At 38.2% G+C, this 15,059-nt stretch overlaps 1 protein-coding gene across 2 annotated transcripts in view; it reads right to left on the reverse strand.

Annotated features, from left to right (window-relative positions):
• DCAF10 (DDB1 and CUL4 associated factor 10) overlaps positions 1 to 15,047 on the reverse strand; it is a 48,902-nt gene extending 33,855 nt beyond the window's left edge. For both annotated transcript variants that reach the window (XM_070431142.1, XM_070431141.1), the window contains exons 1-2: positions 14,500 to 15,047; positions 3,357 to 3,470 (exon numbers count right to left, since the gene is read on the reverse strand). In XM_070431142.1, the coding sequence (XP_070287243.1) occupies positions 3,357 to 3,470; positions 14,500 to 15,008 (623 nt within the window). In that variant the 5' untranslated portion in view covers positions 15,009 to 15,047. The remainder of the gene's footprint in view (positions 1 to 3,356; positions 3,471 to 14,499) is intronic.
• Between the last annotated feature and the right edge of the window lie 12 nt (positions 15,048 to 15,059).

A 15,059-nucleotide genomic window follows, 5' to 3' on the forward strand; every position in this document is an offset into this window, starting at 1 on the left:
TCTTCCATCTGTCCAATAATAACCTACATCAGTTTTCTTTTTCCATTTCTGGGCAGTCTTATTTTTGGTATCTCTTTTGAGAATATATAAATGATTTTGTTTTTCATTCAAATTGGTAGGTCTCTGTGTCTTTTAATAAAGATCAATCCATTTATACCTACTGTGAACTATACATATATTTGGAACTATTTCTACTTCTTTTTTCTATTTATATTTCCTTTGCTTTATCATTATTTATTATTATTATTATCATCACTTTTTTAAGCTTTCCTGTCTTCAATATTCCCTTTTCCCCTCTCCTGCTGGTTTGGAAACTGTAAACTGTACTTCTATTACTTTAGTTACTTTTAGTTTTTTATCATATGTATTTAATGATACGTTGTTCTGAATTTACTTTATTTTTCTATCTCCTCCTGAACATGACAGAGACCTTATCATAGTATATCTTCCCACTGAACAAAACCCCTCCTATATGTACAACCTGTTTTTTGTTACTCTCTAGAACTACATTATTCAATTTGGTAGCCATTAGCCACATGTGGCTTTTGAGTCCTTGATATGTAACCAGTCTGAAATAGATGTACCCTAAATATACAATATATTTTATACTGATTACATGCTGAAATAATAGTTTAGACATACTGGGTTATCTAAAATGTATTATTAAAATTTAATTTTAAATATTCCTTTTTTAATGCAACTAGAAAATTACTTATGTGACCAGAATTACAATTTTATTGGAGACTGCTACTCTAGAACTTTAATTTTGTTTTAAATGCACCCCCTAAAAAACCCCTAATTATCTTTCTGCTATTAATAATTAGTAACATTTATCGTTTCACCTAATTAAAAATCTTCACTCTAAAATAACAGTTTACCTGGATATAACATGGTATTGCTTTAGTATTTTTTAAGATATTCCATTTCCTTCTAGCATCAATTGTTGCTAATGAGAAACTTTAATGTTAGTTTATCATACCTCTGTAGGTTATCTGGCTTCTAACTTTGGTGACTTTTACGATGCTCTCTTTATCTTTGATATTCTAGTTTCACCACAACCTAGCTAGATGTGGATTTTTTTTTCTTTAACCTACTTGACATTCTAGATTTTACTCTTGATGAAAGGACTCAGGTCCCTCTTGAATGCTAAGAATTCTTTGTCTCTGTGCCCCTCTGTCTTCAAAAATTAGTTCTCCACCAATCCCTGCATCTTCTTTTTTTGTAATTCTTATACATTTACTGGAGTCTTTCAATTAATCCTCTATATCTTTTAACTATTCTTTCATATTTGTATCTTTTTTCTGTGTTCTGTATAAAATTTTTAGTACTATTTTCCAACCCATTAATTCTATCACCAATGGTATAAAGGGTATATTTATCCCATCTACTGAGTTTTACATACCAACTACAAAGAATTCTAATTGGTTCATTTCCACATTAACCTGTTCTTGTTTCATTTATTCTGTTTCATAATTTTTGAGCTCCCTTAAAATAGAAAGTACCCCTTAACTTATTTCTTTGAGCATCCTAAAAATGCTTTAAAGTTTCTTCTAATCAACGGAATACTATGCAGCCGTTAAAAATATCATCCCATGGATACTAATATGGAATGATTTCTAAATATGTTTTGAAGTGAAAAAGCCAAGGTACATAATAGTATGTATAGAATGCTACCATTTATATAAAAGTGTATGTGTGTGTGTGTATATGCTTGTATATGGACAAACTATCTCAGAAAAGATAGCAATAAATTGGTAATAGTGGTTGCCTCTGGGGAGGGGAACTGGGTGGCTAGGGGACAGAGGTGGGAGATAGACTTACTTTTCACTGTTTACCCTTTTGTACCTTTGAATTTTGTACCACGTGCATGTATAACCTAGTCAAAAAAAATAAAAATAAATAAAATAATTTATTTTTAAAAATAAAGTCTTTGTTGGACTACTCCATAAATTAATTTCATCCAGAGAAAATGTCTGTGTTAGTCACTGATTTTGGTATGGTATTAATATTAGATGTCTTCATGAGTTTTGCGATTTGGGTTGTAGGCACATTTTGAGTTGTAAAAGGTTGTTTTTTTGTTTTTTCTCTCTACCTATTTAATGGTTTTATAGTTGGCCCCACTTGGATTACTAGACCCCTAATCGACAACTAGACCTTATAATGATATTAAGGCCTGCAGTTTCATGATGATATTGGAGCTATCACATCTATTCAACCACTGACTCAGTAATGGCTTCATCAATTTCTGGTCATGAGTCTGTGTCTTTATCAACTAAAACTATAGCACCGGTAGTTAATAGCTTTTTCCTTTTTTCAGCCTTTCACAAATGGGATATACATTACAACAAAACCCCTGGCTTCATGTAGTAGTTCTGGTTTCTGCCTCACATGAAGCACTTTTAGCACTTTTGATTCCTGCAGGAGCCAAACGAATGCATGTCAATGCCAGACAAACCCAGTGGGTTTACGGTTTAAACACTTGTAGCAATTTTGTGTCTGTGTTCAATTTCTGGCCCACAAAGATGTTTATTGTTTCACAGCCTGGGTATATCTTTTGTGCTACTTAATCTTTTGTTCTATGTGTTTGGAGCATCGGTGTTACATTAAAACTCAGTAGGTCATCTTGACTAGAAGTAATTTCAACAGTTCTTTTTTTAAAATTAAAAGTAATAATTTAAAAAATAATATAATCTCTACATGAAGTTTATAAAATTACTCAAAATCCATACATTCTAACTCATCCACTGCTAGCATTTTAAAATATTTCCTTCTAATCTTTTTTCTTCTGCATCATGTCACATTTGTACAGTTTACATCATGACTTTAATCTATATTATCCCAAGCACTTATCTATGTTGATATGTAGTCTTTGGGACCATCATTTTAATGACTGTATATTAATCCACCAAACTGTTACCTATTTCCCACATTACTGAGAATTTAAGAAGCTTCCAACAATGCTATAAAGAAGTTCTCTGTGCATATGTGCTTTTTCTCCTCAATACTTTGAATTTGGGGGCTGGTGGTGAGACAGGCTAAGTAACAGGACTGCCACAGCCTAAAGGCATTACAAGACTATTATAATACTGGCTGAGGTTCATAATGATGATCCTAATATATGAAGAGAAAAAGAAAATCATGTGGAAGTAAAAAATGCATTTCAGAAAGATTCTAATCCAAAATAGTTAATAAGTTTTGTAATTAAAGGGATCAGTTTCACAAGGGATAAGATTCACAATTCACAAATATGTATTTCTACCCCTGCTGTACAAAAGCATTACACATTTTCACGAACTTCCAAAACAGAGTATTTTGGGTCACAATAATAAAGTTCACTTTTTCACTACAATACTAACCTGATATTATTTACACAGTCTTCATGGGCTTCAGAAAGTGTTTTTATGTGCTTTGATGATATAGGGTCAAAAAGCAGAACTTCAGTCTGTTCACAAGCAACCGTCAGCACTGACCTGAAAGCAAATGACACATTTCTTTTGTTTAGTTTTCTAGTATTCTCTGGTTATTGATACTTATTTATTTGTAATTATGCAAACTATAAGTGAATAACTTCTTTTTGCCATGTTAGTAGGAAACATTTAAAATATTGATGATATCCACTATTGGCACTAGTAGGAAATGGTCCTCTTATACATTATAATGGAATACAAACTGGTAGTTTATGTTTGGGGAGTAACAGTATCTATCAAAGTTTTAAATGTGCATACCTTTTGACTCAGCAATTTTTTTCTGAGTATTTAATCTAGAGACATAATCAGTCATAAATACAAAGTATATATGCTTCATTGTAAGGAGAAATTGAAAGAAACCTAAATGTATATGAAAGAAGGATGACTGATTTTTAAAAGAAAGGGGTAGTTTTATATGGATATGATATGAAAGAACTTCAAAACATATTTTTAAATGAGAAAAGCTGGTTGCAGAAAAACATGTGTAGATGAGGCAACTTAGAGGAAAAATCTTATACAAAATTATGTATTTATCAGTATTAAAATGCACTGAAAAAATATATATCCTATCAGTTAGACATAGTCATCTTTTCCTTATTTTTTTTAATACTCTCTATTTTCAAAACCCTTCCCTATTACAAAGTTATATTTTCATAAACCTTTTACAAGCCCCATTTTGATTTCTGAAAATCCATTGTCTCTATTGATTTTGGTTAAGTCTAGTTTTTTGTGGGCACTGCTCTTTCAGATTCAGATCTAGCAAATGAAATCCCAAGTCTTTGAAACTACAGGTCTTCCCAATTTATAGTTCCAATAACAAGTGGAATTTTGTACACTTAAGCTGAAAGTGCATAAGATAGAATATCAAATAGTCAAACTTTTGTATTCAGAAAAAGCTTTTTAGATAAAGTTGGAGAGGGAAAAATTCAGACTTTTCCCATATTTAGTAATCATAAAATTGCCCTTCAAAGGGCGTCTGCATAAACACCATTTTTTGAGATAAGTGGACTTCAAATATTTACTATATCTGATGGACTTTTGTGCTAATTGATCATCATGAGTAGAAAGTATTCAAATTAATATCTATTAGATGATGTATAAACAGGCATTTCTTTTTGTTGGTCAGAAGAGTCATGGAATGGACTTTCCTCCTAGCATAAAAGTAAATGAATCAGCCCTGGCCGGTTTGGCTCAGTGGATAGAGCGTTGGCCTGTGGACCGGAGGGTTCAATTCTAGTCAGGGGCACATGCCTAGGTTGCAGGCTCCTCCCCACCCGGGGCCCTGGTTGGGGCTCATGCAGGAGGCAACCAATCGATGTGTTTCTCTTGCATCGATGTTTCTCTTTCCCTCTCTTCTACTCTCCCTAAAAATCAATGGAAAAAGTATCCTCAGGTGAGGATTAACAACAAAATAAATAAATGACTTCTTTAAAAAAAAAAAAAGTAAATGAATCAACGATTCTGAGAGTCTTAACCTTAAACATTGTAAATAAGAGATCTATAAAACATTGTTTTGTTTTAATCCAATTATAATATATTTTTGTACATGGCATGAGTTGTAACCTTTAAAAAATATATATCATCCTTGGCTCAGTGGATAGAGCGTTGGCCCGCAGACTGAAGGGTCCTGGGTTCAATTCTGGTCAAGGGCACATACTTCGCTCGGTTGCAGGCATGTACTCCCACCCTGGTCCAGGCTTGTGTGGGAGGCAACCAATCTATGTGTCTCTCTCACATCAATGTTTCTCTCTTTCTGTCTCTCCCCCTCCCTTTCACTCTAAAAATCAATGGAAAAATATCCTGAGGTGAGGATTAACAAAACAAATGTGTATATACTTTGTCCCCATATCAAAGCCTACATTTTCTCATTGGTTTGAAATGCCATCATTAACATATCTAAGTTTTGTTTTTATACTCTATGTTGTATTCTATGCAACATCACCACACTATTTTAATTTCTAGAAGTATTTTTTTTTAATATATTTTATTGATTTTTTACAGAGAGGAGGGGAGAGAGAAAGAGAGTTAGAAACATCGATGAGAGAGAAACATCGATCAGTTGCCTCCTGCACATCTCTTACTGGGGATGTGCCTGCAACCCAGGTACATGCCCTTGGCCGGAATCGAACCTGGGACCTTTCAGTCCGCAGGCCGACGCTCTATCCACTGAGCCAAACCGGTTTTGGCGCTAGAAGTATTTTTGATATAGGGCAAGATAAGATACCCTCATTGCTTTATAAACATTTTTCAAGGGGCTAATATTATGCTTTCTCTTCCCAGTGAATTTTAGATATAGCATGTCAGGTCCTACTCAGACATATTATTGGTATTTTTATTGGGATGCACTGACTTTAAAAATTAATTCAGTAAAAGTTATATCACACAGTATTGTATTATTCCATTAGTAATATGCATACTTTTCAACATATTCAAGATTTTCTTAGCAAGAATATCTTAGTAATTCTTGGACTTTGAATATCCTTATACATTTAGAATCAACTTAAGTTATGTACACACGCATACACACAAATCCAGATGGTTTTCATTGGATTATACCTCTATCAAAAAGTCTGCACAGAATTGACGTTTACAATATGTTGTCTTCCAATCTATGAGCATGGTATATCTACCTTTACCATGGATATTCTCCATATGAGCTATGCCTGTCTTTTGTTATATTCCTGGGTACTTGACATTTTTTTATGCTTTTTACAATGTTCTTTTTAAAATTGAGCTTTGTTGCTGGTGTACAAAAATGCAACTGATTATTAAAATATTTATCAATATTGCTATTTTAATACTTTATCTGTAGGTATTTTAGTTTTTCTTTGTCGATAATATCATCTACAAACAATTGTTTTTTTCTTTTTTATTACCTTTTTTCCCTCGTGGCACTGGCTAGGACTTTCAGTACAATGTTGAATAGAAATGTTAATATAGCAGCCACTCTTGTCTTGTTCCTTCCGATCTTCAAGAATATATTCCCCATTTTATCATTAAGTATTCTGTAGTTTTTTGTCATTGAAGCTACCAAATTCCTATTATTTAGATTAAGGAAGTTCTCTTCTACAACAAATTTGCTAAGTTTCTTTTTCATTAAAATATGTTAAACTATATAAAACTTTCCAACATTAATTGAAATTCTCTCGTTATATTTTTCCTTTAAGATGTTAATGTAGTGATTTACATTAATTTATTTTCTAATGTCAAATCAACTTTTCATTTTTACCATAGTGCTAGATTTATTTGGCTAAAATGGTGAGCTCACATCTCTGGCTTCCCTCCTTTTGCAGCTCTTGGCCCCGCAATTTCCTCATTGTCTCAATTTTCCAAAGCCTTCCAAATAAGGTTTTTATATCTTACATTAAATATTTATATTTTTTCTAGTCTTTAAAATTATGCTCAGAGAGTTGGTCCAAACCATCTACTTTGCTACTTCTGGAAAACTACAATCTCTACCTTTTGCATCTGAAGTCATGCCCCCCCCCCCCTTTTATTCTTTTTAAAAAATATATATATTTTTTTATTGAATTCAGAGAAGAAGGGAGAGGGAGAGATAGAAACATCAATGATGAGAGAGAATCATTGATTGGCTGCCTCTTGCACGCCCCCTATTGGGGATTGAGCCTGCAACCTGGGTATGTGCCCTTGACTAGAATCGAACCCAGGACCCTTCCGTCCAAAGGCCGACGCACTATCCACTGAGGCAAACCAGCTAGGGCTCATTCTTAATATTGTATATTTATTTGGGCAGTCTCTTGATCAATGAGTGTTTTTCAATTTTATCTTTTCAAAGACACATTTTTCTCTCAATTGGGTACAGCTATGGAATTTTAAAATTTCACTAATTCACCCTGGCTGGGTAGCTCAATTGGTTAGAGTGTCGTCTGATACGCCAAGGTTTCGGGTTCAATCCCTGGTCAGGACACATATAAGAATCAACCAATGAATGTATAAATAAGTGGAACAAATCGATGTTTCTCTCTCTCTCTCTCTCTCAAAAATAAAATTTCACTAATTCTATTTTGTTACTGAATTTCCTTCCTTCTCCTTTCTTCAGATTTACTTTGCTATTATTTGCAGATAACTATTCTTTTTCTTGAGATGGATACTTAGCTCATTAATTTTCCCTGACGTACTATTTTACTTACATATAACCCTACAAGTTTTGAGACATGTGGTACTTCCATTATCATTTAGTTTTAATTTCCACTGTTATTTTTTCCTTTGGTTCATGAGTTATTTATAAATGTTTCTTAACTTGAAAACACAGAAGCTTTTTAATAGTTATTTTATTAATTTATAGCAATTACATTGCACTAGAAAAACTGTACTCTAAGATAATCTTTTAAATATGTGACCTTAAAAGTGGAAATTTTATGAATTTCCTTTGTGTTTAAAAAAAAACAAGCATGCCAGACCGGTTTGGCTCAGTGGATAGAGCGTCGGCCTGCGGACTCAGGGGTCCCGGGTTCGATTCTGGTCAGGGACATGTACCTTGGTTGCGGGCGCATCCCCAGTGGGGGGCGTGCAGGAGGCAGCTGATCTCATCGATGTTTCTGGCTCTCTATCCCTCTCCCTTCCTCTCTGTAAAAAATCAATAAAATATATTTTAAAAAAAAAACAAGCATGAAGTAATTGTAACATACAGTCAAGTATGATATTTTAAAAAGGTAAACATTTATTAGTAATATAAATTAACATGAGTAAAATTAAAAATATTTTAGTAATCCTATAGATTATAAAAATGCTTGCCAAGTGATATTAGTTGTAACTCAAATTTTTCAACAAATTATTCTAGTAACTTCCAATCATTTATTAATATTTGGAAATTGTAGCCACAATCTTGTTTGATCCAGATGCCCTTGTCTGAACCATGGACATAGAAAATTGCATAAAGCCCCTCCAAGAATTTCCCCATTAAATAGGTAGTCATTATGTAACTTGTAGTCTTGATAAGTAAAAAAAAAAAAAATCACTATTAACATTAACAGAATTGTACATCCTTTTTAACTTTTGCTGAAGTAATAGTGTATTAATTTTTTAGTCCTTATAATGCTTGCTGTTAATTTTCTATATTCAATATGTATTCATATTAATAACTAAGTGACAAAAGTAATTTATTGAGATATCATATTTAAGTGTATCAAATCTAATCCCTCAGCCCAGGTGACAGGTAAGGTAATTTATGGCAGTTATGAGTAGAAGTCAGGGTAGAAATCCTTTGTATATGATAATCTTTTTGCTTCTCAGTTCCCTCAACTAAATGTTTCTGGTACAGAGAAGAGTTATGTTGGCAGTCATTTTCATTAATAAAATGAGTGTTATTAATACCCATGGTGGGCTGGCATTCAGTGAGTGTTGGCAAATTTATCTCACTATATAATGGTGAAATTCAATAGGAATGATAAAATGAGGGATCTGCATCCCAGGAGTCATTTACCCATAAGCCATTCCCTTAGGTCTCATTCCTGTTACAGATTTTATCCTGCCATAGAAGTACACACTATGCCAAGAGTTAATATGCTTGGATAGTACCTGAAGTAGTATTATTACTCTCATTTGACTGCTCTCTTCATTTCTCCCCAGAGGATGCAGTTCACAAAAGACCATATGAAAATGGGAAAGTGCTTGATAAAGGCAGGCAGCCCCACACTAAGAGAAGCCAAATGGTCACTGGGCACTTGCCTATGGATTTGTTTTGTGTGGAGGGGTGAGGAGCAATTAGAATGAATGCTAATTGTATATTTGGGCATTCTCTTGATCAATGAGTGTTTGCTGTGAGACGTTTGCTGGCAGCTTACTGTGCCAGTTCTGAACTCTTTAGTTACTATACATAAAGGGTTATTCTGGGAGGTTCCATGGAAAGTGCTGAAACATTAGGAGGGCACTCAATGGGCTTGGAGCAGTAACTATTCAACTACTACGGTCATCTATCACTATTTTAACTGGTGCAGCTGAACCAATGTGTACTGGTCTGAATGCACCATTCTACATATGCCCTTCAGAGCAATATTTTAACTAGTGTTGTCTGTATCTTCTGTTTGTATTTGTCTGATTAACTGAAGTATACTGTGATGTGTGTGAAAATCTTTCCCCGGTTAGTTTGTTTTCTCCTTGAAGTTAACAATTTTTAATGTCTATATTTTAGATCTAAAAGAATAATTCAAGTTCAGAACTGCTTTATCTTCCAGGTGAACTGAGTTTTAATATGAAGTGATCTTATATTTCTAGAATTTTTTCCCCTTAAAGCCTATTTTGTATGACATTAATATAGATCACCAACTTTCTTTTGCTTCAAATGTGTTTGAATAATCTTTCTCTATTTTTATGAACATTTAGTACTTCTATATTTATTATAATTAGTAATATATAGGTTTATTTTTAGTCATTCTTTGTGCTTTTTATTTATTACAACTTTCCTATTTTTTCTTTCCCTTTCTTACCTTCTTTTGGAAATTTTTTATTCCATATTTTTTTTCTACTAGTCTAGAAATAATATATTCTTTCTTCTCTTTTTGGTGGTTATCTTGCAAATATGAATGTGCATATTAAATGGATTAAAGCCTAAAGTTAATATATCATAATTCTCTCAAAAAAACATAAGGAATTTAAAACAGCCTTCATAATTTATATGCTACTGCTGTCTTCTATTTTCGTTCCATCTTTGTTAATCTCAAAAGACAAAATTAGTTTGCATACATATTTCCCATTTTCTTTGTTCTTCATTCCTTCTACCATCTCAGACCTTCCATTTGAAAACATTTTCTTCTCTCTGAACTTAGAATTCCATTATTGAAGGTGTGGTGGCAAACTCACTCATCTTTGCTTGTGTAAATAGGTATTTATTTCATCTTTGTTCTTGCCAAGAACAAAGAACCCATCTTTGCTGGATAAAGGCATGTAAATTGGCAGGTTTTTTTCCAGCATACTAAAAATAATCACCATTGTCCTCTGATTTACACTATTATTCTTCCTTTTGTAAAAAATATTATTTTTATTGATTTCAAAAAGGGAGAGACAGAAACATCAATGATGAGAGAGAATCATTGGTTGGCTGCCTCTTATATGCCCCTTACTGGGGATAAAGCCCACAACCCAGGTATGTGCCAGGACCAGGAATTGAACCGTGATCTCCTGGTTCAGAGATGAACGCTCAACCACTGAGCCATGCAGGCCGGACTACACAATTATTCTTGACTAATTGCCTTCATAGCTACTTCTTTGAAGGTCTTTTGATCTCTAGCTTTTAAGATTTTATATTTGTTGTCATGAAGTTTCACTATATGTCTAGGGAGGAGTGAAGGGTTCTTAAATCATGGCTTAGTGCTTTTTTTTCAATTCTGGAAAGTTCTCAGCTATTATCTCTTCAAATAGGTTTTTGCCTCATTACCTATTAAATTTTCTTCAAATAGATGGTATGCCTTTTCTTTCTATTCATCAAGTTACTAAACCTTCTTAGTATTTTCAATCTCCGTGTCTCTCATTTACATTCTGGGTAATTTCTTCACTTCTATTTTCCAATACACTGATTCTCTCTTCAGCAGTGCCTACTGTATTCTCATAGAGCAGTGATGGCGAACCTATGACACACCTGTCAGAGGTGACACACGAACTCATTTTTTTGGTTGATTTTTCTTTGTTAAATGGCATTTAAATATATAAAATAAATATCAAAAATATAAATCTTTGTTTTACTATGGTTGCAAATATCAAAAAATTTCTGTATGTGACACGGCACCAGAGTTAAGTTAGGGTTTTTCAAAATGCTGACATGCCGAGCTCAAAAGGTTCGCCATCACTGTCATAGAGGAATTGCTTGAGAAAGTCCCACATAATATTACCTATCTAATCTATTAACATTACCAATTTCCTTTTTCAAAATATCATCTTAGGAGGTAACACACTTATTTTGACAATATGGCTATTGTTTAAAATTTTTGGACTTCTGTAGAAATTATTTCCTAATCCATGTATCTTTCATTTATTTTTAGTGTCACACTTTTTCTAATCCAGTCCCTATTAAATTTATAAATTGTAATTCTTACCTTCAGTGTCACCTTTCCTTTTCTATACTGAGAAGTCTTTGTGATAGTAGTATGGTACCCAGTAAGCTGATTCAATTAATACACAACTGAAGGATATGAGAAATTATCTCATTTAACACAGCTATGTCACCTTTTTTCTAAAAATTACTTAAGTCCTATAAAATCTGGGATGTTAGTAGATGTAGTAAAAGACTAAAAACTTAAAGCAGCCCTGACTGGTTTGGCTCAGTGGATAGAGCGTCGGCCTGCAGACTGAAGGGTCCCGGGTTCGATTCCGGTCAAGGGCATGTACCTTGGTTGCGGGCACAGCCCCAGTAGGGGGTGTGCAGGAGGCAGCTGATCGATGTTTCTTTCTCAGTGATGTTTCTAACTCTCTATCCCTTTCCCTTCCTCTCTGTAAAAAATCAATAAAATATAGTAAAAAAAAAAATTTAAAGCACAACTATTTTCACTTATCACCTTGACACAGATGAAAAAGAATACCAATATGCAATGTGGGCAAGGGTATGGGGAGGCAGGCACTTTCATATGTGTCTGACAGAATTGAGAACTGGTACAATATTCACAGGGAACAATTTAATAATAAGTATCCAAAATCTGCATAACCTTTCATTCATTTCAGGGATTTATAAGGACATAAATCTAAAATATTTGTTTAAAGAGGTTTTATTGAAACTAATGAAAAAATTTAATGTTTTAGAAATAGATTTATTAACAAAGGTAATTCACAGTATATTGTATGAAAATAAAAGTAGGCTACAAAACAGCATGATCCCATGTTTATATTAAAATAAACATATACAAAGAAAAAATTTCCTTGGATAGCCAATTAATCTCTGGGATCATAAATTTTGTTTAGCTTCTTTTTGTTCATTTATTGCCTAGGTTTTCTACAATAAGTATATATCAACTGGATAATTAAAGATTACTGAATTATTTTGTTTTCTGTATCAGAGTATCTGACCACCTTTTACATAAATATATCTATGGGAAAATATAGTCCAGATTCAAACAGGAACTATCAGTAATCTATGCCTCATGGTAGTATCACTGGCAGTGGAATTTCTTCTTCATAACTCATTCTGCCCCTCTCACTCCCCACTTGCAATGAGTAGAAATGGCCACTTATGAAGGCCTGACAGAATAGGTAGGCGGTAGGGAGGAGAGGAGCTGGGATATGGAGAAAAGTGGAACTAAATGTTTATGAGGAATAGACGCGTGTTGTTTTTGGAAGCAGCCTTTGGAAGAATAGGGAAGGAGAGGAGAGAGGGGTCCCGTGAATAAACTTCAATGCGCCCTGTATTCGGGCACACCTCACTGCTACCCGTCCCACCTGCTACCGGGAGACCAGCACCCAGTGTAACTGGGAAGAAGCATTTGCATCAGTGCAGTGGAGCAGGGTTTACCCGCTCACTGTGACTCCAGGTTCTGTTGCTCTGCTTCTTCCTTATAGTATTTTAGGTCTTTCTTTAGCAAAATGTTTTTGTTTTGCAAACCAATTCCCCTTTAGCTTCTCTGACAGATACGCTGCCCCTCCAGCAAGTCCTCTGACACACCAGATGCTCCATCTGAAATATCCGCTCTGCAGGAGGCCGCCCATTGTCTTCACTAGCAGAGAAGTGCAAACAAGGATCCCGGAATGCTGGTGATCCTTGAACCCACGGCAGGGCCTGAGTCATGCACCTATTGTCTAGTCCTGACAATGGGGGGCTCAAGCTATTTCCTGACCAAATAGTCTCAGAGTAAATCCTTCTAATATTTACTGACCTTTATGAATGCCTGTCTATTACTGCAATTACCTGCCTGCCTAAGGGTTTTATGCTTAACCAAAGTGAATAAAAGTCTGGCGAAGCCTGGGCACCAGTGGAAGTCCTTCCCCTTGAGTTGGACTTGCCCGCCTGGCCCCCCAGTATTTCCAAATTATCTCTTGTCTCTTCTCTTTCATTTGTGTGCGGCTCTTCTTCCAGATCCTGAACCCTAAACCACGTGGGATGTGGGGGGAACAAACATACACACCGCTCCCCGACCCTACCTGGACTAACTCACTTCCTATCATTCCCCTGCTCTAGGGTGAGTGTCATTCCCGCGGGAAAACTTCAGACGCGCTCCCCTCGATGGGCAAATATGCCTGATGAGCCATTTCGTGCGGCTAACAGTTCGGCGAACCAGGTGGTCCCCAGCTCAATGCCAGCGGTGCCATTCGCTGCCTTTGCGGGTCGCTGAGCCTCTGCGTCCGGTCAACAACGATATGCTGGACGAGGGAACGAACTAATAACCAAGCGAACGACTAGGAACCAAGGGGCCTCGACTGGGTGCCATCTGAACTGCCACCTCCCGGTAGGACGGTGTGCACATCTTTCCACTGATGGCTGTGAAACTTGCGCGCGGGCTCACAAAACCAAGTGTGACAAAGGCATAGTTTGAAAACCGGCCCATCGTAAATGCGGGCCACGCACGGCACAGTTCCTCAGCCAGGAGGAGGCTGGGCCCCCCGAGAGAAGCGGGCAGTCCAGCCCGGGGGCTTCGCAACGTCCGGCATCAGAGGACACCGCCGGGCAGTGCCCTGGCATCTCCCTGGGCAGAGGACCGCACTCCTGTCCCCGCGGGGCCGGGCCGGCACGGGGCACGGGCACCTGCCAGCTTCCCACCCGCGACACCGGCTTCGGGGAGGAAGACGCAGGCCGAGGCTGGCAGGAGAGACCGGGCACGAACTCCGTGCGTTGACGGAACACCTACGGCGCGACCAGCCACCTCGCTCCGGGCCGGCGGCCAGGCCTGCCGGCGTGGCTCCGGGCTTCTCCGACCGGAGCCCGGGCTTCCTGCGGGGCAGCCCAGGAGCCCCGGCGGCCCACCTCCCCCAGCGGGCTCGCCCCGGCCCGGGCTGCGCGAGCGAGCGAACCCGGGGCCTCCGTCCACGGGCAGCCGAGCCGGGCCCGGCCGGGCCGGGCGGAGGCGGTCCCCGCCCGCCCAGGGGCCGCGCTTACCCGTCGGGCGAGTACTCGAGGTTGAAGACGGCCCCGTGGGTGCGAGTGCTGAGGTACACCGAGTCGGCGGGATGAATGGAGCCGTAGAGGTTCGTCATGGTGCGGAAGTTGTCCCGCGCCGGGTCCACGAACAGCCCGCGGCCCAGGCAGCGCTCCCGCAGCCACCCGAACAGCCGGGCCCCCGGGCCGCCCAGGCCGCCGGCCCCGCAGTCCGGCCCAGCTCGCCGGCGCGGCGGGGAGGGCTGAGGCGCCTTTCCTGGGGCAGGAGCCGCGGGCGCCTTCGGGGCTCCCGCGGCGCGCGCGGCCGGGGACGGCGAGGGGCTGCCGGGGCAGCGAGGGCTCCGGGAGGGCGACAGGGGAGGGGCTGCGTCAGCCCCGGGCGGCGGCGGCCAGAGCGGGGCAGCGAGCAGCACGACGGCTGTCGCCTGCTCCCCGAGAGGGGCTGGCTCCTCAGTCCCGGCTCCGGCCATACGGTCCCCTCCGGGGCTACCGGGCCCGCAGGGAAACATGACTAACGCCCCCGCCCCCGGCTCCGGGCCGCTGCCCGACCGGCCTACAGC

This window comes from Myotis yumanensis, unplaced genomic scaffold (assembly GCF_028538775.1).
Source record: "Myotis yumanensis isolate MYYU_CA2020_CCGP unplaced genomic scaffold, mMyoYum1.0.hap1 SCAF_12, whole genome shotgun sequence".
NCBI lineage: Eukaryota > Metazoa > Chordata > Mammalia > Chiroptera > Vespertilionidae > Myotis > Myotis yumanensis.